Here is a 26976-nt window from a genome sequence, read left to right on the forward strand (position 1 = left end):
ATACTATTGCTGAATGGCAATAATACACAATGCAACATATAGATTCAATGTGAATCCCAGGAAAATTCACAAGGGCCTCTGAGAAAAAAAGCACAAGCCAATCCTAACAGTCATATGGAAAATCAAGGGGCTGCAAAATAAACAAAATAACCAAAAAAAAAAAAAAAAAAAAATCAAAGGTAGATGCTCATATTTCCCAATTTCGAATCTTAAAACATAGCAATAAATAAAACATTGTGATACTGTCATAAAGGTACATGTACAGATCAGTGGGAATTAACTGAGAACCCAGAAATAAACCATTTAATCTATGGTCAACTGAATTTTGACAAAGGCAGACAACATAACATTGTGGAAACAAAGGTCTATTCAACAAAGGGTGCTAGACAACTGGCTATTCATATGCAGAGCAATGAAATTGGACCCTTTCCCTCACACCACATACAAACATTAACTCAAAGTGGATCAAAAGCTTAAATGCAAGAGGTAAACTTATAAACTCCAGAAGAAATCAATGGAGATAAATCTTCATGAGCATTGAGTTTAACAATGTTCTCAGAGCTGACACCAAAGCACGAACAAGGATAAATTTAGTTTCCTCAACATTAAAAACCTTTGTACATCAAAAGGTGCTATCCCAAAAGTGAAAAGAGAATGCCTAGAATGGAAGAAAGTATTTGCACATTGTTCGTCTGGTAAGAGTCTGTTATACAGAATATATAAAGAGCCATACAATTCATCATCATCAACAACAAAGTTTTTTTTTTTTTTTAATTTTTTTTTTCAACGTTTATTTATTTTTGGGACAGAGAGAGACAGAGCATGAACGGGGGAAGGGCAGAGAGAGAGGGAGACACAGAATCCGAAACAGGCTCCAGGCTCTGAGCCATCAGCCCAGAGCCCGACGCGGGGCTCGAACTCACGGACAGCGAGATCATGACCTGGCTGAAGTCGGACGCTTAACCGACTGCGCCACCCAGGCGCCCCAACAACAAAGTTTTTAAATGGACAAAGGAATTGGACACACCTTTCCCCAGGGAAATCATACGAATGGTGAATAGACATGAAAAGATGTTAAACATCATTAGTCCTTATGGAAATGAAGATTTAAACCATAGGTAGATACCCTTTTACAGTAAAATTGCTATCACCAAGAAAACTACAGAATAACAAATGTTGGCAAAGATGTTGACAAATTGGAACCCTTAAACGTGCTTGTGGAAATGTAAAATGGTGGAGGCTAGGTGTAAAATAGTTTGGCATTTCCTCAAAAAGATAAAAACACAGAATTACCACATGACTCAACAACTCTACTCCTAGATGTGTATCCAGATGAATTGAAAACAGTAGTTTGAAAAAAGAGCACGTGCACAAACATACACAGCAGCACTGCTCAGAGTAGCCCAATGGTAGAAACTATGCAAACGCCCCTCGGTGGGTTAACGGATAAACAAACTGGGGCAGACCCACGAACAGCAATAGTATTCCGTCCCGTAAAGGAATGAAGTAACACGGCGCGGCCGCAGGGAACAGTACGTGGTTCCTCAGGAAACTAACACAGACTCCACCTCTGCACACACGCCCGGAAATTGAAAGCGAAGCCTTGAGCCGACATTCCTGTTCCCGGGTTCATAGCAGCCTCTTCCCAGCAGCCCAAACGTGGAAGCAACCCGAGCGACCGCGGCCAGACGAATAAATAAACACGATGCGGTCTCTACGCGACGGAATAGGCTCGGCCTCCCCAAGGGCGGGAATTCTGACACCTGCCACGACACGGACTGAACCTTGCAAGTCTTTATGCTGAGGGAAACAGGCTGCAGGACAAATACTCTCTTCTTTCCAAATAAACCCATTTTTGCTGGTAGAAACCGGTGGCTTTATATTTAAGGTAAATGGAACTAATCAGTAAGCGCACTCGCAGGACACGAGATCAACACACAAACACCACGTGCACATCGACACACTCCCGACGACCCGTCGGAAAGAGAAAGTAAGAGACGGTCCCATTTACAACCGCATCACAAGGAACGAAGGGCGGGGCGGGTATCTAAGCAAGGAGGTGACAGACCTGCTCTCTGAGGACAGGACACTGGGGGCAGAAACGGAGGAAGACGCACGGGGACGGAAAGCTACTCCTGGAGGTGAAGGAACCGACCTCGTGACCACGTCCGTCCTGCCCGGAGCGACCTGCAGATGCGGGGCCGTCGCACCGAACTCCCCACGACGCCGTCGCAGACACGGGACAGACGCCCCGACCCGCACGCGGAGGCGGGACGGACCCCGCGCGGCCAGAGCGGCGGGAGCGCGAGCACCGCCCGGGCACCTGCTCCCGGACCGCGAACCGCGTGAGGACGCGGAGGGAACCGAGTCGGCGCGGGGCAGGAACACGGACGCGCGGCCCCGCGGCACCGGAGCCCGGAGCGGGAAGACCCGACGGCCGCGCGCACAGCCCCGCGGGGGACACAGTGTCACCGCGCACGAAGCTGCGCCGGGCCCCTTCCCCGCTGGGTCCCCTCAACACCGCCCCCCTCAGCGTCCCCGCTCCGGAAGCCCCTCCTCCCCCGGCCTCGTTTTCTCCCCACCTGCTCCTTCCGCGGCGGGTCCTGAGGAGACCAGGTTCTTGTCGGTGTGGACGTGGGCCCACGTGCCCGGAAGCCTCAACAGCGGGTCCTGAGGAGACCCGTTCCCGTCTCTGTGGCCGCGGCCCCACATCCCCCGGAAGTCCCCACAGCGGGTCCTGAAGAAGCGGAGCTCCTGTCCCGCAGGAGGCGGGCTGAATGCGCGTGCGCGCGCCGGCGTCCGGGAATCGGGGCTCGGACGCCCCCTGCAGGCGGTGGAGGTAGTGCAGGACACGCTGGGCTCACAGGTCCGAGGAGGCAGCGCCCTCTCTTGGCCGCCCGCTGAATCAATTACATTTTGGAAACTGGAACCGAAGTGGAGCCCACTTTCCCCAACTTCGCCAAAAATAGTTAAGAATCAATTAATTGGAAACCTTATGAAATGAAATGTACACACAAACTTTACAAGCTACAGCAAAATTCACTGGAAACTGTCGATAAATTTAAAATGCAAACACAAGGGGCAGCTCTTCCTGACCACTGGTCCTGTCCCTCTGCTTTAATAAAACCACCTTTTTCCACCAAAGATGTCTTGAAGAATTCTTTCTTGGTCGTGGGCTCCGGACCCGGCGAACCCCACTATCATCCTAAAAGCCTCATCATTTATATGGCGCCCATCGTGTGGGGCAATGAGTCTTTTCATCTGGACTCAGAGCCAGTGAAAACTTGATGAGTACTCTTTCCTTACTTTACCCTCATTTCAGGGCCTTTTGAGGAAGTATTGTCTTATTGGAACACTTTCATGTTGATCGCTCAGGCTGCCATCCTCTCAACCGTGGCTACTCTATGGGGAGGAGAAACCTGCCTTATGACTGGAAGTTACCACCCTGGCCAGAATGGTAACATCTGTAATGAACTAAGATTGACTATGGAGCATGACACCAATAAAACCCCTTGGAAATGTTGGCCGGGTACCTTGCTTACAGAGTTCCCAGCAGCCTTACCAGGTGCATTAAGAATGTCACTTCCTGGCAGGTACAGGAACCTCAGGATACTTTGGGGACCTCATGAAGACGAATCTGCCCAAATCTGCAGGTATTGACGGCAGGTCTGACAGCAAGTACTTGGCTTGGCTTCTGGCCTAGAGAGGCTACTAAAATTTCAATCTAGAGGTTCCTTATGAAAGGTTCCAGCAAAATGAACTTTCAAAGATCTATATGATCAATCACTAGTCTTGCTGAGCTTATGTAAATAATTAAGCCACGTATGTGAAAACTGGACTTGTTTTACAAACAAACTAGTCTTGATTTGGCTTCCTCTGTAAATGAGGGTTTTTAGAGAGAAAAACTGTTTCAATAATGCACCTTTGTGGATGTAAAATTCTCGTTCTGATAGTCTATAAATGTTGTTTGCCTAAGCTGGACAACTTGAGATACACTTGAAAAAAATTGTCACAATAGCACAGATGTGGACAATCTTCTTGCTTGTTATTCTGTGCAGATAGTAACAGGACCCATGGGCATATGATTGTTTAAACAACTAAAAATGGGATGGACTCCTCCAATAACTGCATATGGAAAGTGTTTTCTCACTGTAGACCTATCAGTAGATAGGCCAAAGTGGTTTTCTTAATTATTCACTTGAGGCTGGGTTAATTGATATGTCTCTAAATGAAGATACAAGTCATAGCCTTCCTGACAGTTACTGATCTGACAGTTACTAGAAACCCACCCCATGTAAACCCAGGAGACATGATGCATTTAAAGAATTGGAAGTCTAATACAGCAGGGGTTTTAACCCCCCTTACTGGGTTGTATTATGTACTCCCACTGTAGTAAAATTAGAAGGTCATCCTTCATGGACTCACATATCAAGAATTAAACCTGAACCTTCCTCGCAGGAATCTAGTATGCAAGCTGACACGCCTTCTTATTCCTGTGAACCAGTGGAAGGTCTCAAATCCCTCTTCAAATGACAGTAATGGACTGAAGGAAAATTACCAAGGGTTTTTTTTTTTTTTTCATATTTAGGCTTCTCTTTCCCATAATATGAGCCTTATTTTGTTGTCTTTTCCTGTGTCTTCCTGCCTGGTGCCAAGCCTCCTTCACTGCCATAACTTCTAGGAGACAGAGGATCGTTTCTACTCAAGGAGGTTCATATATGTTGTCTACTTTGGATTGGCTGCCTCTGCCTGTGGTAACTCCTATATATAAATACCTTCCCCAACTGACCAATGTTGATCCATAGGTAGGGACATCTCTACACCCCTACTCAGCAGGAAGAAGTTACAGAAGGAACCTGAAAGATTTTAAGGGTCAAAATTGCTCAGTGGGGAATGATATTGAAAACAAAGGCAGAAGGAAATGGCAGATAAAATTAAATTTCCTTATAACCTGCATCCCGTTGGCAAATACTTGAGGCAGGCAGAGTAAAATGTTTGTCCAGGAACTCCCTACTGTGTTAATGCTAATGCTTTGCTAGGGGGAAAAACAACCTTAGCTTGACAAAAGCTAGGCCTCCAATATCCTGTGAGTCTTCTTTAGCATATGAAAATCTCACTGGAAATTTCCCCTGGACTTTACCTCCCCAAACTATATAACCAGTCTCTCCTCATGGTCCCGGAGCAGCTCTTCCTGTCCACAGGTCCTGTTCCCGTGCTTTAATAAAATCACCGTTTTGCACGAGAAAATAAAGGAAGAAGGAAGGAAGGAAGGAAGGAAGGAAGGAAGGAAGGAAGGAAATGCAAACACAAGGGGCACTTGGGTGGCTCAGTCGGTTAAATGCCTCTTGACTTCCACTCAGGTCATGGTCTCATGATTGGTGAGATAGGCCCTACATTGGGCTCTGTGCAGACAGCGCCAATCTCTCAAAATAAATAAACATTAAAAAAAAAAAGTACAGACACAAATACCAATCCAAAAAAGAGAAAAATTGATAACACAGTCTTTATAAAATTAAAACTTCTACCCTGATAAACTGTGTTCAAAGAACCAAAAGACAAGCCACAAACTGGGAGAAAATACTTGCAAACCACATATCTGAATTCAGAATGTACCCTGATGCTAAACCCTAGCTCTCAAGGTCTTCTACCTCTAGGTTGGAACCCATAAACCTGTTAGTCTAGTGCTCTCCCTAATGAGTCCTCTGGACAACTGCGTTCTCTTTGGATCTTCCACCACCCCAGCCTAAACACATTAACCATTATCCAATGACTCAAGGCTCCACCTAACTCCTATCCTCATTTCCTAAACCCTCATTCCCTAAACCATTACCACCTGATCCTTCTAATCACACAACTAATTAGCAGTCATCCCCCAAACCTTCTAAACCCACACCCAATACTGTCATCCCCTTGCCACCTTAACAACCCTCACTCAAAACCTCTCAAACCCTCTCAAACCTTCACTCACCCACCCTTAAACCATCACCTCCAAATTCTGAACCCACTAGCTGTCCCACACACCATCCACTGAACCTTCTAAACCCTCCCCCCACAAACACCCACCAGCTAACCCCCTCATCCACTCACCCACAAAAAATATTTCGTCTCAAACCCAATAACACTCTTCTTCCCACCTCCTCACACGAAAACACCCAAATCATAAGGGTGTATGACCAAAAAGCCATATGCCATAAACCCAAAACCATATACCATTAAACAATAGAATCTTAAAGCCACAATCTATAAACCGTGTACCATGATCCACACATCATAATCATAACCATAATCACAGAACCATAATCATAACCAAAGCCAACATAAATATTCATAGCAATACTATTCACAATTGGAAAACAGTACAAAATATGAAACATGCCACAAAGGGTAAATGAATGTATAACATGGGGTAGATCCATAAACTGAAATGTTCTTCCAACATATCAAGAAGTGAAATAAATTTGTGCAGCTACTGAGGAAAACTTAATGGGAGTTCCTCAAAATCTTAAAAATAGAATTAATTGATATACTTCAGGGTATATACCCTGATTGTCCAAACAGGGGCAGGTGGTCTTGGCGGGGGTGGGGGGCATGTATTTTCATTTGTCCCGGTTAATAGGCCAGGTGAGTGCTTCCCTCCAAGGGAAGCTGCCAGATGCTTGCCAGGTGGCCCGACCACTTACACTCACATTGGCACTCAGCTTCCGCTGCTCGGTCCTGCCCAGTGCGTGTGCCCATCCGTTTTGGGGCTGAATCCCGAGGAGATGCTCCTGACATTTCCCAAATGTATATGGTGACAGAAGATTTCACATTTCTCGTGGAGGAACCACACCAGCCTGGGAGGCCCTGCAGATAGGTGGAGATGAGTCCCCAGACACATGGGCACAGGGTTCTGATCCAGATTAGCTGGAAGTCCCATGTGCGGGCTGATCCCCACTTTGGGGAGCTCCTGGAGAAGCTGTCCTTGCAGCCGGCCCTGCCTGCATCCACCTGGCCTCATCTTACCTGCTGGAGAGGATCTGCAAGGCCATCGATGCCTCAGCAGGGTTCCGTTGGGTGGAGACTGGGCATGAATTCCTTGGATCACTTTTGTTTCCAAGACAAAGTGTGAGAAGCAGGATTTAAATGATGGGTTATTGTTGGCTTCATTGCTCACGTTTTCATGTTCTTCCTTCTCTAATCCAAACAGAATTGAGATTTGAACTTATTTAGGAGCCCAGAACATAGACCCTGCTTGAAATTAGAAGCCATATCTAGACCCCCCCCCACCACCACCACCACATCTAACAGCAACTCATGGAAGACAAGGGACCTGGAGGGTGTCACATCCAGATGGAAAAGAGGTGGGAAGCTGCCCACCGACCCTGAGGATTGTGGAGGCCACCTGCAGGCAGGAGGGGATCTGGCCAGGCAGCTGTGTCCTGGGGTGGTCGGGGGTTGGGCTTTGGACAGTCGACCTCTCCCTGGGCTCCCACAGTTCCCCAGGTGGGCTCTGTGGCCCATGGGACTCCTGAGGCTCCGTGCAGCTGTACCTGCTTCTCTTGGGACACCTGCTCAAGTAGTGTCCATGTGACAAGCTGGACTGTGAGGGCACCCAGCAGAGAGACCACATGGGGGATAGACACAGGACAGAGACTGAGAGAGAGAAACAGAGACAGGGCCTGACCTGTGCACAGCAGGCTGGTCAGAGGCCACATTCCAGCCTCTGCAGCCCAAGTCTCGGCCACAAGCACTGATGGGCCCTGGGCTGGATCACTGAGGAGTATGGTGGCTGCCCCTGCTGACCAGGGATGTTGCGTTGCATCTCAGAGGGCTGCTGGGGCCACTGCAAAGAGAATCATCTCGGGCTGTTGGGGGTCCAAGGCCCTGTTGGAGCAAAGGGAGCAGACCCATCGCCCGGCCCTCCACCCTCAGGACACCCTCCCAACATCCAGAAGCTTCTCTGGGGAGGGCAAGGCTGGTGAGAGAGCCACAGGGATGTATGCTACCTAGGGCAGCTGAGGTTGAACCACGGAACTAGACTTTGCTGGGCTCACCCACCACTGCATCCAAACCACGGAGATGACCAGATGGAGGCTACGGCATGTGCTGTTTTGCACGATTCTGTGCTTGGTAAGCAGGTCCCCGCTGATTTCCCTGGGCCCCGGCAGGCCTGAGTGGGGTGCCAGGGGCTCCACACACGTAAGACTCGACTTCTGCCTGTTCGGCAGATTCCACATGTAAGTGAGACCACGCAGCCTTTTCCTTGTGTGTCTGGCTTATTTCACTCAGCATAACGTCCTCCACATCTGCCTGTTCTTTTTTACAGCTGAGCAATATTCCTTCATAAAGGCATCACTCGCTGGATGGACACTTAACCTGTTTCCATGACAGGCCATTGTGAACAATGCTGCCATGAACGTGGGGGTGCGGAGATCTCTTCCAGACAGTGATTTCCTTCCCTTCGGGTAAGTCCCCAGGAGTGGAATTATGAACCATTGGGTGGTTCTATTTTTAACTTTTTGAGGACCCTTCATAGTGTTCTCCACAGTGACTACACCAGTTTGCATTCCCACCAGGAGGGTTCCTTCTTGTCCACATCCTCGTCAATACTTGTTATTTGAAAATAATGATGATTTCAACAGTGCCCTCATTGCCAGTAAACAGCCAGGATGCTCCCAGGGAGCCGGGCAGTCTTTTGGCCTGGGAGGAAATAGCCAGAATGTCCTGAAATTCATTGAGTGTGGCGAGCCTCTCCTGGCCACCTACCTCCCCCTGCCCGAGCTGAACTGTTGGCTTGTAGGAATACTCGGCAGGAAGTTAGGGACAGGGGACGGAAAGGCAGACGGAAAGCGGTGAGAGACTCAGAAACAGGGAAGACGCTGGAGAGCAGGTGCTGTGTGGAGTAGGGAGGCCAAGCTGGAAACGGGTCTCTGCCACCTGGGCTGCTCTGAGCAGGTGGGTTCAAGAGGTGCTATCACCATCCGTCGGGTGGAAGCGGTGACTTCCCAGCCACCGTGAACCTTTATGGGCAGAGGGGCCGTTAGACATGTTGGTGTATCTCAGGAGGGCTAACCCCCTAACCTGATCCAGGCCCTGAAACTGCAGATTCTGTGACTGTTAGCAATGATTCGTGCCAACAGCCTTTTAGTGCCCGTGGGTGTTTCCTCTGCCCACACTCACAATAGCAAACCCGTGAGCGTCAGGTCTGACGGTCCCAAACACGTAAAGGGACACGGCTTCTTCCAAGTTTCACCGGCTCTTCCATTTCTCTGCTTGTTTCACAGACACCAGGAGAAGGGAGGACGGGCGCGGAGCAGGGACACCACTGAGGGCAGAGCAGCACCTGCCTGGAGGCCCCACAGCTGCCCACAGCCACGTGGAAGAACCATCTTGTCACTCATGCAGACCTTCCCTCCAGGGAGGACATTACAGGACAACAAGTCAGAAGTTCCATTCTTGGGGTTTCTTCTGAGGTAAACCTCCAGCAATGTAGGATCTGCATCCAGAAAGATCCCGAGGGGAACTCTCCTCTTCATGTTCCAACTTGGATGAGAGCTTCCCTGGCTCCAGTCTTGTCGTGCAGCCTCTCAGGGCGTCAGGAGCTCAGCCGCACCTGCTGCAGGCGTGGGCTCCCCTTCTTCCTCCCTGGGAGGTGATGCCCGGGGTTCTTCCCTGCTAGCGCACCAGGTCTCCCCAGGAGGGCTCGGCCTCATCTCTCCCCTGCAACTTGCAGTGTCCTGTGACAGGGCAAAGGAGGGCAAGATCTCCAATCCAGGGTCACCAAACAGCGCCCCGAGTGGGGACACTCGATGCTGACAGAATCCAAAGGCAGAGATGTGAGTGGAAATGACACAAGAAAGTAATTCATTTCAGTAATGACAACACCAGGAAGACAAGAGACCAACATCTCAGAGACTATATCCCAGGAGCCGAAAATACATCCTGGCTTATGTCAGGAAAATGTAAGACAGAGGCCCCTGGCTGCGTGCAGGGGGGCAGGTGTGTGCATGAGGGGGGAAAGTGAGTACATGCAGGGGGCCAGTGGGTGTGTTCAGAGGGGAAGGGGGCAGGTGGGGGGTGCATGCAGGGACATGTGGGTGCGGAGAGAGGGGCAGTGGGGTAGGGTAGTGCATGAGGGAGGTAGGTGTGTGTGGGGGGGGGCCATGTGGGTGTGCGCAGGGAGGTTAAGGTGGTGGGGTGCAGGTAAGTGGGCAGGTGGGTGTGTGCGGGGGGAGTGATGGTGGGGGGGTGGGTGCAGGGGGGAAGATGGGTACAGGAAGGGGGGCATTGGGGCGAGTGGATACATGTAGGGGGCACACGGGTGCGTGCAGAGGGGCTTGAAACAAGGCACATTTACTATCTCATGGTGTCCGTGGGCAGGAGTCCGGGAGCAACTCGGCTGGGTCCCCTGAGACGAAGGTGTGGGCTGGGGCTGGGGTCCCATCTGAGGCCTCCCCCAAGGCAGGACCTGCCTCCTCACTCAGGCCTTAGGCTGCTCAGTTTCCATGTGGGTCAGACCCTCTCTGCATGGCCACGGGCTTCCTCAGGCCACCTGGGGGATGTGTCTACTGGAGACACCGTGACACTCTTATGGGACAGAATCACATATGTGTTATCACCTCTGCCGTGTTCCCATGGATATCAGGAGGCGGAGATCTGGGCGCACCTTGAGGTCTATCTGCCACAATGTCCACAACACAGCTTCTAATTTTCAGAAGCAAGGGAATAGGAACACAGCAGAGATGGGTAGCTAATGACACGGATTCTACGGAATGGTGCTGTTGCCAGGCAGGGGCTCCCAGGCCGGAGCCCATCCTCAGCACCCAGCCCTCTCTCACTAGTGGAACATGAGTGGGTCCAGCAAGTGCCACTTCCAGTCCAGAGGGTTTAGGAGTGCTGTGACCTTCCCGTGGTCTCTGTCCCCATCTTCGGACTGAATTGGAGAGCCAGCAGGGGAGAGAGGTCTTGGGTCCATAATTCCTGCTTGGAGGAGAACCACCAAACACATCGTGTCCTCCACAATGTCCTCCCTCTTGTGTTAGCTGTGCAGACTTTAGGATTTATTTAAGATAGCAGCTGGTGTTAGCTTGAATATGGTGATGTACAGTCCCATTTAAAAACCTCTGTGTGCATGTGTGGGGTGCATATAGGTGACAATATGATTGTCCCGTCTCATCATCAGGGGGCAGAACCGCTAGCTGCCTCCTCCTATCCAACCAGGTACTCCAAGACTTACAGTCGTATAACGATCAACACATATGGGCTCTCCTGGTTTCTGGAAGTCAGAAATTTGGGAGCAGTTGGGTGGGTGTTTGGGGCTGTGGTCTCATCTGAAGGTGTGACTGAGGCCAGAAGACTCCCTTCCCCGGCAATCCCTCACACGGCTGGTTCCTCTCCATACATGGCTCTCCACAGGACTGCTTGGGCATCTGCAGGGCATGGTGGCTGGCTGCTCTCAGAGACAGATTGGCAGAGTGATTGTCTTTTACGACCCAGGCTTGGAGGTCACAGTCATGTCTACAAGATCCTATTGTGACACAGGTCACTGGGGCTCTGTGGGGGAGGAACAGCAGAGAGAGTGAGGACCAGATGGAGGGAAGGCTGGTACCCCTGTGTCCATCACTACCAACTTGCCACTATAAATAGGAGAGCTCGAGAGAGGGAGCTCTTACACCCCACACCCCAAATCCAAAGTGCACCCCAGCTCTGGTTGGCAGGTCCTCCCCAGAGATGCCTGTTGGGGTGATTATTCTGTCTCCACATATTAGTTTGGACGACTGGCCAGATCACTGTCCAGGTTCTCCCCAGCCCCCGAGGCAACCACCTCTCCTGGCCTCCAGAAGTAGGTGGAGGGCTGGGCTCCCAGTGGGGGTGGGGAGACATTTGACCAATGATACTGTGCCCCTAGCACTGGGAGCTGAAAGCTGGCATGGCTCTTCTCTGTGCTCTGTGGGTCATCCCTGGAGAGTCTGAATTCTGTCTGCTGTCTCTAGTCATGGTCTTTGGCGAAGGGGGTGACATGGTATCATTCCAGACTGTGTTTCCTGACAACAAGGAGGATCTAATGCCCTGAGACTCAAATTTTCAGCCTGTAAAATGGACAGGACAACACCCACCTCTCTGAGCTGTCATGGTGATAACATGGGGGATGGTGAGGATGTCTCTGCTGAGCCTGGGCTCCTGGCAGGATCCTGCCGTCTGTGGGAGGGGAACGTGACCCTCCATCAGTGGGCTGGGAGAAGAACTGAGAAGGCACAGGATGGCTTGTCACAATGCTGATGACACAAGTGGCCACTTGTAATTCGAATTCTGACCTGGAATCTTTGAATGGCACAAAGCCCTCTGTGAGTGTGGGCATGTTCATGTCATCATCACGACCATCGGCTGTGGGTGTGAACATACCTGGAGGGCTGTTAGCAAAGCTGGTGTCACAGAAGGGCCGTCACCCCCGAGGCTAACCACCCTACCCCCCCCCCACCCAGCACAGTGTGTGAGGGTGGAGTGGGTCACCTTCATGTTGGTCACACGATGTTCCATGCCTAGCAGTCCAGGACGGCAATGGTGAATCCTAAGACAGCCTGTCACAGCCAGGCCCTTTCCTTACTCATGACGTAAGTGACCCTATCTGATCTTCATTATGGGGTGGCCTGGCTGGCCAGGGAACTCGCCCCTGGTGCCAGAGCTGGCTGGAGGCATCCCTGAGCCCTGCAAGCCGTGGCCCGCGTAGTTGGGGTGAAGCACTTCTGCTATTTGGGAGACAGACCTTTCTGTGGGGAGATACCACAAGGCTGGCTCTTCTAGAACTTTCCTGTTGCTAAGGTGACAAACTAGTGGTGATAACTCAGATGCCTGATAAGATGCTCAGGTTGGTTTCACTTCAGCGAAACCACTGGTATAAGATTAAAATTCTGATTTACTCTCTGTTAAAAGACAAAGTTTTCTTGGATTGTTGGTCTGCTTTTGGACAAAAAAAATAAAGTTTTTTTTTCTTCCTCTGTTGCCCAAAAAGATGGAAAAAACCATGATTTTAACCAAAAGAGCAGGACAGCATGCCCTTTTGAGTTGATTTGCTCAAGCCTTGGTTGAAATTGCCCCTCCTTAGCCGGGGCGGAGGGGTGGCTTGCCGGCCAAGCAGAGCCCCCGAGTCTGGCTGACAAAAGCAGAGGGGCCTGGTGGACTGTGTTCCGACAGCAAGCGCGACTTAGCGTCTGGGAGGTCATAAGTTAACAGCTCTGCTCGGAAAGCGGGAAGGCTGGAGGACAAAGGGAGGGAGAGCTGCTGAGCCCCCGGACGACAGAGCTCAGTTTGGTGGGGAACAAAGGCGCTCACCAGCACCATCTCCCCCACCCATCCCCCAGCCAAAATCCCAAAGGGAACCAGTTCCTGCCAGGGAACTTGCTCGCTCCACGCAAACACCCAACTCTGTGCTTCTGTGGAGCCAAACCTCCGGCAGCGGATCTGACTCCCTCCCGCTGCCACAGGGCCCCTCCTGAAGTGGATCACCTAAGGAGAAGCGAGCTAAGCCTGCCCCTCCTGCCCCCGTGCACCTTGCCTACCCACCCCAGCTAATACGCCAGATCCCCAGCATCACAAGCCTGGCAGTGTGCAAGTAGCCTAGACGGGCCACGCCACCCCACAGTGAATCCCGCCCCTAGGAGAGGGGAAGAGAAGGCACACACCAGTCTGACTGTGGCCCCAGCGGTGGGCTGGGGGCAGACATCAGGTCGGACTGCGGCCCCGCCCACCAACTCCAGTTATACACCACAGCACAGGGGAAGTGCCCTGCAGGTCCTCACCACGCCAGGGACTATCCAAAATGACCAAGCGGAAGAATTCCCCTCAGAAGAATCTCCAGGAAATAACAGCTAATGAACTGATCAAAAAGGATTTAAATAATATAACAGAAAGTGAATTTAGAATAATAGCCATAAAATTAATCGCTGGGCTTGAAAACAGTATAGAGGAGAGCAGAGAATCTCTTGCTACAGAGATCAAGGGACTAAGGAACAGTCACGAGGAGCTGAAAAACGCTTTAAACGAAATGCAAAACAAAATGGAAACGACGACAGCTCGGATTGAAGAGGCAGAGGAGAGAATAGGTGAACTAGAAGATAAACTTATGGAAAAAGAGGAAGCTGAGAGAAAGAGAGATAAAAAAAATCCAGGAGTATGAGGGGAAAATTAGAGAACTAAGTGATACACTAAAAAGAAATAATATACGCATAATTGGTATCCCAGAGGAGGAAGAGAGAGGGAAAGGTGCTGAAGGGGTACTTGAAGAAATTATAGCTGAGAACTTCCCTGAACTGGGGAAGGAAAAAGGCATTGAAATCCAAGAGGCACAGAGAACTCCCTTCAGACGTAACTTGAATCGATCTTCTGCACGACATATTATAGTGAAACTGGCAAAATACAAGGATAAAGAGAAAATTCTGAAAGCAGCAAGGGATAAACGTGCCCTCACATATAAAGGGAGACCTATAAGACTCGTGACTGATCTCTCTTTTGAAACTTGGCAGGCCAGAAAGAATTGGCACGATATCTTCAGTGTGCTAAACAGAAAAAATATGCAGCCGAGAATCCTTTATCCAGCAAGTCTGTCATTTAGAATAGAAGGAGAGATAAAGGTCTTCCCAAACAAACAAAAACTGAAGGAATTTGTCACCACTAAACCAGCCCTACAAGAGATCCTAAGGGGAACCCTGTGAGACAAAGTACCAGAGACATCACTACAAGCATAAAACATACAGACATCACAATGACTCTAAACCCGTATCTTTCTATAATAACACTGAATGTAAATGGATTAAATGCGCCAACCAAAAGACATAGGGTATCAGAATGGATAAAAAAACAAGACCCATCTATTTGCTGTCTACAAGAGACTCATTTTAGACCTGAGGACACCTTTAGATTGAGAATGAGGGGGTGGAGAACTATTTATCATGCTACTGGAAGCCAAAAGAAAGCTGGAGTAGCCATACTTATATCAGACAAACTAGACTTTAAATTAAAGGCTGTGACAAGAGATGAAGAAGGGCATTATATAATAATTACAGGGTCTATCCATCAGGAAGAGCTAACAATTATAAATGTCTATGCACCGAATACCCGAGCCCCCAAATATATAAAACAATTACTCATAAACATAAGCAACCTTATTGATAAGAATGTGATAATTGCAGGGGACTTTAACACGCCACTTACAGAAATGGATAGATCATCTAGACACACAGTCAATAAAGAAACAAGGGCCCTGAATGAGACATTGGATCAGATGGACTTGACAGATATATTTAGAACTCTGCATCCCAAAGCAACAGAATATACTTTCTTCTCGAGTGCACATGGAACATTCTCCAAGATAGATCATATACTGGGTCACAAAACAGCCCTTCATAAGTTTACAAGAATTGAAATTATACCATGCATACTATCAGACCACAATGCTATGAAGCTTGAAATCAACCACAGGAAAAAGTCTGGAAAACCTCCAAAAACATGGAGGTTAAAGAACACCCTACTAACGAATGAGTGGGTCAACCAGGCAATTAGAGAAGAAATTTAAAAATATATGGAAACAAACGAAAATGAAAATACAACAATCCAAACGCTTTGGGACGCAGCGAAGGCAGTCCTGAGAGGAAAATACATTGCAATCCAGGCCTATCTCAAGAAACAAGAAAAATCCCAAATACAAAATCTAACAGCACACCTAAAGGAAATAGAAGCAGAACAGCAAAGGCAGCCTAAACCCAGCAGAAGAAGAGAAATAATAAAGATCAGAGCAGAAATAAACAATATAGAATCTAAAAAAAACTGTAGAGCAGATCAACGAAACCAAGAGTTGGTTTTTTGAAAAAATAAACAAAATTGACAAACCTCTAGCCAGGCTTCTCAAAAAGAAAAGGGAGATGACCCAAATGGATAAAATCATGAATGAAAATGGAATTATTACAACCAGTCCCTCAGAGATACAAACAATTATCAGGGAATACTATGAAAAATTATATGCCAACAAATTGGACAACCTGGAAGAAATGGACAAATTCCTAAACACCCACACTCTTCCAAAACTCAATCAGGAGGAAATAGAAAGCTTGAACAGACCCATAACCAGCGAAGAAATTGAATCGGTTATCAAAAATCTCCCAACAAATAAGAGTCCAGGACCAGATGGCTTCCCAGGGGAGTTCTACCAGACGTTTAAAGCAGAGATAATACCTATCCTTCTCAAGCTATTCCAAGAAATAGAAAGGGAAGGAAAACTTCCAGACTCATTCTACGAAGCCAGTATTACTTTGATTCCTAAACCAGACAGAGACCCAATAAAAAAAGAGAACTACAGGCCAATATCCCTGATGAATGTGGATGCAAAAATTCTCAATAAGATACTAGCAAATCGAATTCAACGGCATATAAGAAGAATTATTCACCATGATCAAGTGGGATTCATTCCTGGGATGCAGGGCTGGTTCAACATTCGCAAATCAATCAACGTGATACATCACATTAACAAAAAAAAAAAAAAAAGAGAAGAACCATATGATCCTGTCAATCGATGCAGAAAAGGCCTTTGACAAAATCCAGCACCCTTTCTTAATAGAAACCCTTGAGAAAGTCGGGATAGAAGGAACATACTTAAAGATCATAAAAGCCATTTATGAAAAGCCCACAGCTAACATCATCCTCAACGGGGAAAAACTGAGAGCTTTTTCCCTGAGATCAGGAACACGACAGGGATGCCCACTCTCACCGCTGTTGTTTAACATAGTGCTGGAAGTTCTAGCATCAGCAATCAGACAACAAAAGGAAATCAAAGGCATCAAAATTGGCAAAGATGAAGTCAAGCTTTTGCTTTTTGCAGATGACATGATATTATACATGGAAAATCCGATAGACTCCACCAAAAGTCTGCTAGAACTGATACATGAATTCAGCAAAGTTGCAGGATACAAAATCAATGTACAGAAATCAGTTGCATTCTTATACACTAACAGTGAAGCAACAGAAAGACAAATAAAGAAACTGATCCCATTCACAATTGCACCAAGAAGCATAAAATACCTAGGAATAAATCTAACCAAAGATGTAAAAGATCTGTATGCTGAAAACTATAGAAAGCTTATAAAGGTAATTGAAGAAGATTTAAAGAAATGGAAAGACATTCCCTGCTCATGGATTGGAAGAACAAATATTGTCAAAATGTCAATACTACCCAAAGCTATCTACACATTCAATGCAATCCCAATCAAAATTGCACCAGCATTCTTCTCGAAACTAGAACAAGCAATCCTAAAATTCATATGGAACCACAAAAGGCCCCGAATAGCCAAAGGAATTTTGAAGAAGAAGACCAAAGCAGGAGGCATCACAATCCCAGACTTTAGCCTCTACTACAAAGCTGTAATCATCAAGACAGCATGGTATTGGCACAAAAACAGACACACAGACCAATGGAATAGAATAGAAACCCCAGGACTAGACCCACAAACGTATGGCCAACTCATCTTTGACAAAGCAGGAAAGAACATCCAATGGAAAAAAGACAGTCTCTTTAACAAATGGTGCTGGGAGAACTGGACAGCAACATGCAGAAGGTTGAAACTAGACCACTTTCTCACACCATTCACAAAAATACACTCAAAATGGATAAAGGACCTGAATGTGAGACAGGAAACCATCAAAACCTTAGAGGAGAAAGCAGGAAAAGACCTCTCTGACCTCAGCCGTAGCAATTTCTTACTCGACACATCCCCAAAGGCAAGGGAATTAAAAGCAAAAGTGAATTACTGGGACCTTATGAAGATAAAAAGCTTCTGCACAGCAAAGGAAACAACCAACAAAACTAAAAGGCAACCAACGGAATGGGAAAAGATATTTGCAAATGACATATTGGACAAAGGGCTAGTATCCAAAATCTATAAAGAGCTCACCAAACTCCACACCCGAAAAACAAATAACCCAGTGAAGAAATGGGCAGAAAACATGAATAGACACTTCTCTAAAGAAGACATCTGGATGGCCAACAGGCACATGAAAAGATGCTCAACGTCGCTCCTTATCAGGGAAATACAAATCAAAACCACACTCAGATATCACCTCACGCCAGTCAGAGTGGCCAAAATGAACAAATCAGGAGACTATAGATGCTGGCGAGGATGTGGAGAAACGGGAACCCTCTTGCACTGTTGGTGGGAATGCAAATTGGTGCAGCCGCTCTGGAAAGCAGTGTGGAGGTTCCTCAGAAAATTAAAAATAGACCTACCCTATGACCCAGCAATAGCACTGCTAGGAATTTATCCAAGGGATACAGGAGTACTGATGCATAGGGGCACTTGGACCCCAATGTTCATAGCAGCACTCTCAACAATAGCCAAATTATGGAAAGAGCCTAAATGTCCATCAACTGATGAATGGATAAAGAAATTGTGGTTTATATACACAATGGAATACTACGTGGCAATGAGAAAAAATGAAATATGGCCTTTTGTAGCAACGTGGATGGAACTGGAGAGTGTGATGCTAAGTGAAATAAGCCATACAGAGAAAGGCAGATACCATATGGTTTCACTCTTATGTGGATCCTGAGAAACTTAACAGAAACCCATGGGGGAGGGGAAGGAAATAAATAAATAAATAAATAAATAAATAAATAAATAAAGAGGTTAGAGCGGGAGAGAGCCAAAGCATAAGAGACTGTTAAAAACTGAGAACAAACTGAGGGTTGATGGGGGGTGGGAGGGAGGGGAGGGTGGGTGATGGGTATTGAGGAGGGCACCTTTTGGGATGAGCACTGGGTGTTGTATGGAAACCAATTTGACAATAAATGTCATATATTAAAAAAAAAAAAAAATTGCCCCTCCTTTGATCCAAAGGCTGGGAGATGATGGTAATGTCCTTGCTGCCGGCCTCCAAACGTGCCACATTTGTGTTGTTTCTGCAAGGCAGAGGAATGGATGCCTGTGCCATATGAGGGTTGGGTAACTAAGATATGAGAAGGGTTTTACCGGGATACATGGGGCCATTTTGCTACACTAAGTCCAGTATATGCCAACTTGTACCAATCTAGTGACTGTGAAATGGACACCCACATGGCTGGAACATATTTGTGTGGGCATTGCTGAAAAAAAGGCAGGGGAATAGATGTCGACTTTGGCCCTCTTAGCCCCCCTTCAATGGCCAATTTATCCTTGGGTGGGGGGCCAATGGTTTTCGCTAGCCTTTTAAAATAGATTTGTAAAGAGGAACGGTTTTATTATGATCGATACATAAATTACTATTGAGATAAGTTAAATTAATGCATCCCTCAACAACCATGGGAGTCTTTCATGGTCACAGTCCATACTCCCAAGGTCCCGTGGGCGGGAAACAGGTAGGAGAAATCAGGGAAGACCAGGTCAGCTCTCAGAAGTAGGGTCAAGCCCGGGTAAGAGCAACTACTCCCAGCAGCTCGACAGACTGACTGGGCTTCTGGCTGCCAGTCCCGTAGCCAGCCAAAATGTGGGGTTAGAAGATGAGGTTTCTCCTGGCCAGCTATAAGGGATGCCTTTGTCTCTTTTTCCTCTAGATGGGCAATTCCCTAACCAAGGCCAATACCCCTTTGGGATGCATTCTGAAAAACTGGGACGACCTTGATCCACAAGCCCTGAAGAAGAAGCAACTCATTTTCTTTCTGCCCCGAGGCTTGGCCCCAACGCACCGATCATAATGCCACCCTACGACTGGACTTGATCTGCAAATGTGAGGGGAAATGGGGAGAAGTCCCTACGTTCAGTGTTTGGGGGGCCTTAAGAGACAACCAAGGTAGATGTCAGGCCGACCCTTTCTGAAGCCCAGTCATCAGGAGGGTAAACAACCGAGGGCCCTTTGCCTGTACCCAAAGCAGACCTAGAGAGGGAGGAAGCGAAGGCTTTCACCTCAGCCTCCGCCTCGGGCCCTCCATCCATATACCCAGACCTCAAACGTGCACTTCTGCTCCCTGCTGCCCACCTTACCCAGGCCCTCCCCGTAGCGTGACAGGCGTGTTTCCCCTACAAGAAGCTGGAGCGCCGGAAGGAGAAACCCAGGGAGGCACCACCATGACAAGATTACAAGTACCTTTTTCGCTCTAAGATTTAAGAGGGACGAAAGGATATCTAGGTACATTTTCTGATGATCTGGATAAGTATATAAAGGCTTTTCAGAATATTAGGTAGGTTTTTTAATTGACCTGGAAAGATATAATGCTTTTGTTGAATCAGACTCTTAATGAGACAGAGAAATGTGGGGTTCTGGCAGCAGCTGAGAGATGTGGGATGAGGAACTCATTAATTACCATGGGACTGGAGGTCCTTCAGGGAACTCCCAGTTCCCTACTGGATTTCAGGCAGTTCCACTCCAAGATCCAAACTGAGACTATGCTAATCCCGCTGGGGGATTGGTATCGCTGCCACTTCCAAGCTTGTGTTTTGGAGAAATTAAAGTCTAAGGTTAAACCCTTAAATTATGCTAAATTAGCCACTATTTTACAGACATAGGACAACAGCCTGGTGGCCTTCCTGGAAAGGCCTCCCCGCTCTGAAGCTGAGAAGATTCTAAAGGACAAATCTGTCCGAAAGACAAAATTGGCCCCTGATATTCAAAGGAAGCTGCAAAAATTGGCTATTGGTCCAGAAGGGACCCTGGAGGAGCTTTTACAAGCTGCCAATTGGATATATGACTATCGAGATCAAGAGGAGAATCAGGAACAGGAAAGAAGGCTTAAAAAAAAAAAAATCTGGGGCACCTGGGTGGCTCAGTTGGATGAGTGTCCGACTTCAGCTCAGGTCATGATCTCACGGTTCATGGGTTCGGGCCCTGAGTTGGGCTTTGTGCTGACAGCTCAGAGCCTGGAGCCTGCTTCAGATTCTGTCCCCCTCTCCCTCTCCCCTACTCACACTCTGCCTCTCTCTCTCTCTCTCTCTCTCTCTCTCTCTCTCTCTCTCTGAAATGAATAAATAAATAAATAAATAAATAATAAAAATAATTTTTAAAAAATGTAAGGCCTTAGTCTCGGCTTTACATACTATGTCGAACCAGACTTCCCAAGGTCCTGGCACCAAGTGCCATATCCGAGGCCGAGGCCATTCAGGGCACTGGAAACACAAGTGTTCTCAGAGGGGACAACCGAAGTCGAATCCCCATGAGCCAGGCCCCTTGTGTGGAGACGGTCACTGGAGATCCGGATGCCCTCGGGGACCTCAGTCTGCAAGGGCTCAGATACCCAGTGTCCCTGAAGGGAACGGATCGGTCCTGGGGCTCATCACAGTGGCCCCCCTGAACCAACTGTCCACTGAAACCCAGAGCCTCGGGTAACTCTGGAAAACGGAAGGAAAACCGCTTGAGTTCCTTCTTGACACTCAACTGCCTTTTCCGTCCTTTCCCCGGCCAACCATCCAAATGCCACATAACTCTTAGAGGCGTCTCCAGAAAACTTATGACTAAATTTTTCTCTCAGCCCCTGGGGTGCATATGGGGAGACTCTTTTTTTTCCGCCCTCTTTTTTGATAAAGTCAGAGAGCCCCACTCCCTTGCTAGAAAGGGACATTATGGGGGCACCTGGGTGGCGCAGTCGGTTAAGCGTCCAACTTCAGCCAGGTCACGATCTCGCGGTCCGTGAGTTCGAGCCCCGCGTCGGGCTCTGGGCTGATGGCTCAGAGCCTGGAGCCTGTTTCCGATTCTGTGTCTCCCTCTCTCTCTGCCCCTCCCCCATTCATGCTCTGTCTCTCTGTCCCAAAAATAAATAAAGGTTAAAAAAAAAAAAAAAAAGAAAGGGACATTATGACTGAATTAGGGACAACGGTGCTACTAGCTCCAGGACGGATAAATAATTGTCTGAACTTAGAGTAACCTGGCTATTGGAGAGGTAAAGTTAAATACTCCTCGTGGAGTTTGTTCCTGTGGAAACTGGATGGCCAAAGGAAGATTCGAGGATCGAGAACCAAAAACTAGTTAACTTGCTTAATTATTCTAACCAACAATATCACAAGATCCAAATAAATATTGAAGAGAAAGGAAAACTTGTGGTTACATTTTTTAAAAAATGACCAGACATGTCAGGGACTTTTGGGATGGCTACAATGCTTCTTTCCTTTCCATGGTGTGGTCTCCTCCCTAGGAGGCGTTGCGTTCGGAATATTAATGCTTGTTAGTCTAATAGTCTACGTATGTCATTTGTAGAAGCCGATGATATGCCAGAAAAATAAGACCTCCAAGAAAATTCTGCTAGCCCAAATGTTCCAAACACCCTCCCGTTATCTCGGACCTCTGGATCGACCTCGGAACCTGCCCTGACTGCCATACCCCTGTCATTGCCCCCTTTCAGCAGGAGGGAGTTAAGATCGATCGTTGTCCCAATTCCTAACGGCAGTTAGGAGTCATGTATTCAAAGTGGGGAATATGATAGGAAAAGATGAGATTCAGTAGGCAGAGAAGGAATTGTTAGGACCTGGGATTCTGGGTGGAAAAACAACAACACATATTTTGGAAAAATGCCGGGAGCATCTGACCACAGCAAACCCCCTTGGGCGTAAGGTTCTTCTTAAGAAACAAATGTCTGTGCCTTATGTCCAAAATAACCTATTATTATTGGAAGATAAACCTGACTGTGAGGAAAGCCCACACTTCTGAGCATGTTTGAGCAAGACCTCAAAAATAAAGGAAATATAAATGAAAATGGAATCAACTTAGAAAAGGAGGGATTGTGAGAACTAAGGGAGATGATTCATTTCCAGAAGTACCAACTAAAAGCTGGGCTATCTGCTTAACAGGAGTTTCCAGCCTATTGGAAATCTGCACGGACCTCCCCACTCCCACAGTGGGGTCCCAAACCCTGAGACACCTCACTTCCTCGTTCTCCCACCCTCCCGCCAGCCTCCGTTTGGCGGGATTCTTTTTCAAAGGCTTTGCAATGAGCACGCGCCACCAAACTGACGTCTCTGCGTCGCCCCAGGGAACGTCCACTCGTTCTAATCAGACTACGTTGTGCCTCCCGTGGGCGGGCCCAGGCCACGTCGGCGTAAGGCTGTACCCTCTGTAGCACGCAGCCAATGAGGAAGCAGGGGAGGGACTTCAGCTAGGAGATAAATCGTCTGCTGTAACCGCTCGGAGTGCGCCTGTCCGTCCGACGCCCGCTCTTGTAAGAACGTTGATGAGAGCCTCGCTTCACTGCGCTCGGAGTCTCCGCGTCCCCGCTTAGGTTGGGGCAGCGGGCTTGTGTCTCACACCTTTGGTTCCTGTCAACCACAAGCCCTTGAGATTCCAGCAATTCCATCCCTTTGGGCCGGGCAGAAGCTGCAAGTATGATCCTCACAAGAAAGACAGAAGGAAGAAAAACCCCACACACAGTTGCACTTTTTTATATAGAATTTGTACAATATATTTCTCTTCATTTGCATATTTTACCCACAACTCAATATCCTTTTTACAGGCTGAAATCACTCAGCTTGATATAATCAAAATTCTTTCTTTCAAACAAATAAGAAAAATTCAAAATCGTAAACCCGTAAGAAAACAAATTAAAAACAATGATGAAAATAAGTCACTCCTCCCCTTAGGAACAGTGTCTGTACAATATATAGGATTGGGGTCAGAATCTCTTTATAAATCAGGCACATGTTTCCACGACACCTTTATTCCTGCCAGTTTTATCTCCTGCCTGGAAGTTCTGCCTCCAAGAAGGATCAAGGCAGGCTGGTCTCGGTGGTGTCCGTTCTTCCAGACACTGCGGGCCGGTGGGGCCCCGGGGCCCAGGTGGGTGGGGCGGGCTGAGCAGGGGAGAGCAGCGGCTGTGTGCGAAGCAGAACCCGGGTTCACTCCGTGCAAAGTCAGAGAAGCCAGAACGGCAAGGGCGGCGTGAGACAGCGGCGGTGCGGGGGCCGGCATTTACTCACAGTTGGGCCTCCCAGCAGGATGGGGAACACGGTTGGCAGTGACCACACCAGGAGGTGTGAACCCGCCCCGCCATCTGTCCTGCTTTGGTCAGTCGGTCTGGGGCACGAGGGCTGTGGGTGGCAGCGAGGCGAAGCGGTGAGCACACCGTCTCGTCCATCTTCCAGGCCCCCCTCTGCACTGAGACCGGCCTGGGCCTGGGTGGTAGCGAGCGTGGGGCCTTCTCTGAAAGCTGAGGACGGTTTCCTCCAAGCTGCAGTGCCCAGAGCCTGCATCCCCACACCATGGGGGACCAGACCGAGCCCGGGGCCCCAGGCCTGATGTCACCAAGTTTCAGGACGGGCCCCTCGGTTTGCATCTCCTTTGAACTGTCCCCCACACGCTGGCTCAACGTGTAGCTTGGGACTTGAGTGAGAATCCAACTCCGAGGCTGCATGAGGTTGCTGCCCCTCGGCCTCCTGACCACGAAGGCAAAAGTGCTTCTGCAGGAAGACAGTCGTGGGACCTGCACTCTCGGGCCCCTCCACCCCAGACCCCGCAGACCCTGCGAAGGGGGCTTCAGAGGCCACGGGAGCACTGACCTGCTCCCCTCGGCCTTCCCCGGGCCCCGCGCAGCAGGCCGTGCTCAGGCCAGGACGCCCGCCCTGAAACGGCAGCGGCCCCAAGCGCTCTTCACCGAGCCTTGCGCGCAGCCCAGGTACCCACCCCGCCCTCACGCTCCAAAGCATGGCTTTGGAAAGAGAATCGTCGGCACTTCAGGGCAAGACCGCAATCATAAAAAGAAAAATGGAAAACAGCATTCGCAAGACCTGGCGCACTCACAGCCAAATGACAGCCGAAGAAGCAGGTGGGGCCCTGGGGTGGACACGTTGGGCTGCCCATGACCACGGAGAAGAAATAAAATCATGTGTCTTTTGTTTATTTGGTTTTTTGTCTTTTTTTGTTTTGCTTTGTTTTGTTTTTACTTCTAAAATAAGATCTCATCTGATAACACTTCAAGTATTTAAGTACAGAAGCTAAAGAGAATGCCTCAACTTGTTGCTTCCACAGTGTGTCCCCCTGCGTGACCGTTCTGCCGGGCCTCCCGTGGGGCCTTTCAAGGGAGTCATGCTGTTCTGCTCTAAAAATGTGAGGTGGAAACTGGAATAAGTTGAAACAACTCAACGCAGATGTGCTGGGACCGGTGCACGAGCGACGCACGTGGGAGGCCCGCTGGCCGTTTCCAAGGGCACTTGATGTCACCAATGACTTCTGCGGGGCAGCTGCGTGGGTGCTCGGGGGCCAGGTGGCAGCCAGGACGAGCTCTCATCAGCTTTGGTTTGGACCATCCAGTCTCAAGAAGGAAGAGCAAAGGGAGAGCTCCCAGGCCAGGCCACCGCTGCCGGAGGTCTTGCTGAGGGACGCAGCTCCGGGCAGACGCCGCGTTCAGCCGCCGGCTCCGGCTCGACGGAGACAGAACCCTTTCCAGGCTGGTCTCTGAACAACCTTCTCAAGGGCCCCTGCCTGCCCTCCCAAATAATTCTGAGTTATTCATACTCATTCTCATATGCTATGGTGTGTGCAGGTGTCTAGCTTGTGACGTGGCAAGTTCTTGGAGGCGTGACTACTTGGCATTCTACTCGGAGCAAAGGGGGAGCTCAAGGGGGGCCGGACGCTACAGCATGGGCATTTCCCTGAATGAGTTCAGACGTCTGCTCTAAAACCCGTGTGGACACATCAGCTAGGTCCATGCACACCATACCAAGGGCTAACACTTGACATTCCAGAGGCGGGTTGCCTTGTTTGGGTAGTTGATGGCCAGGCTGATAGCAGCGATGTTCTGTAGAGCCTGTGGAGGGAGAAAGGGTCACCGCCAATGTTGAGAACCATTCAACTGCTCACTCGTTATGTGTGGACTGAACAAGAGCCTCAGCTGAGCACTGGGGGTGGGGCTGGGGCAAGGGAGACACAAGCAAATGTGGTTCCCCTCACCCGGAGCACCAGTCTAGAGGAGAGAGAAAAATTCTCTCAACCACACGGAAGCTCCAAACATAGGGTAGAAAGAGCATCACTGCCCTGTAAGAGGGGCGGATGCAATGCTTGGCGGGCTCAGTCGACCCAGAGGATGCTGCCCACGGGGTGTCTGGGCAAGCTCTTTGGGAAAGGGAGGAGCACAAAGGTGCGGAAGGGAAGAAACAGACAGCCAGCGCTGGGCCACAGTGTAGGAAGGGTCCTTGCTGGGAAGGAGGACGCCCTAGAGCCAGGCCGAGGCTGTGTTGCGGGCTCCGTGCAGCAGGAGCGGAAGGCGGCTGGGGGAGGACGAGGCAGAGACCTGGGCCAGCACGGTGATGTGCTGTGGGGAGGGTCAGGACGAGGGTGACACTGGGCACAGGGGCAGGTGAGAGGGAAGAGCCCACAGGAATATATGGAGCGCTCGGTGCCATATGGTCAAATCTCAAATTTTCGCTGCATGTCACAAAAGCAGGGGTACTGGGGGCGGTGGGGGCAGGCACCTGTTAGGAGGGGAGGGAGGTTCTACTGTGCCTACGGTTCTCAGGAGAATTTGTACAGACGCCCCAAGTGGATGGGAGCTTCCTGCTTCTCCACAGGCAAGACCCTTTCCTGTGAGAGGACCATGTGCTCACCGAGCAGACTTGCAGGAACAGAGTGCAGGGCTCGGGCTGGACAGCCACTCAAGCGTGACCCTGGGCAAACCTCCCCCTTCTCAGCCTTAGTGTCCCCCTGTGTCCACTGTAGGGCTGGATCACATGCTCTGTGATATTCAAGGGGTCTGCGGGTCTAAGGTTCTCAACATGCGGCCTGCGCCTGGGGGTTCCCGAGACCCTTTCCGGGCTCCGCGTGGTGATGCTCAGACATTATGTGCCTTGCCACCCTCACGCTCTGGAGCATGTGGGGAGTTTTCCAGAGGCCGGTGCAGGACAGCACAGCTGCAGCAGCAGGACGCAGGTCAGGCGGGCGTGGACGACAGCCGCCTCCTCAAGGATGGTTTTGTTTGGGAACATACAGCTGTTTTGCAGAGAATGTGTTACTCATGTTAACACGGAGTAAGTTTACTATTTCTTAAAGTGATAATTACGTGCTTAAGTG

The 26976-nt window shown here is 49.1% G+C and overlaps 1 protein-coding gene and 1 long non-coding RNA gene across 9 annotated transcripts in view; both read right to left on the reverse strand.

Moving 5' to 3' along the window:
• Positions 1 to 6549: 6549 nt before the first annotated feature.
• LOC123602939 lies at positions 6550 to 12600 on the reverse strand. 4 transcript variants are annotated; one of them, XR_006714639.1, is made up of 7 exons: positions 12490 to 12600; positions 12096 to 12223; positions 11216 to 11532; positions 10818 to 10959; positions 7664 to 7822; positions 7003 to 7173; positions 6550 to 6843 (listed from the first exon to the last, which is right to left on the reverse strand). It is a non-coding gene; the product is annotated as an uncharacterized LOC123602939 (long non-coding RNA). The 4 variants fall into 4 exon arrangements; XR_006714640.1 differs by lacking the exon at positions 12490 to 12600 and having other exon boundaries at positions 10818 to 10962; positions 12096 to 12233; XR_006714638.1 differs by lacking the exons at positions 10818 to 10959; positions 12490 to 12600 and having other exon boundaries at positions 12096 to 12221.
• A 10741-nt stretch (positions 12601 to 23341) lies between these two features.
• ZZEF1 (zinc finger ZZ-type and EF-hand domain containing 1) overlaps positions 23342 to 26976 on the reverse strand; it is a 104016-nt gene continuing 100381 nt past the window's right edge. For all 5 annotated transcript variants that reach the window (XM_045487255.1, XM_045487253.1, XM_045487254.1 and 2 more), the window contains one exon: positions 23342 to 25717. In XM_045487255.1, coding sequence (XP_045343211.1) covers positions 25637 to 25717 — 81 coding nt within the window. In that variant the 3' untranslated portion in view covers positions 23342 to 25636. The remainder of the gene's footprint in view (positions 25718 to 26976) is intronic.

This window comes from Leopardus geoffroyi, chromosome E1, assembly GCF_018350155.1.
Source record: "Leopardus geoffroyi isolate Oge1 chromosome E1, O.geoffroyi_Oge1_pat1.0, whole genome shotgun sequence".
Lineage (NCBI taxonomy): Eukaryota > Metazoa > Chordata > Mammalia > Carnivora > Felidae > Leopardus > Leopardus geoffroyi.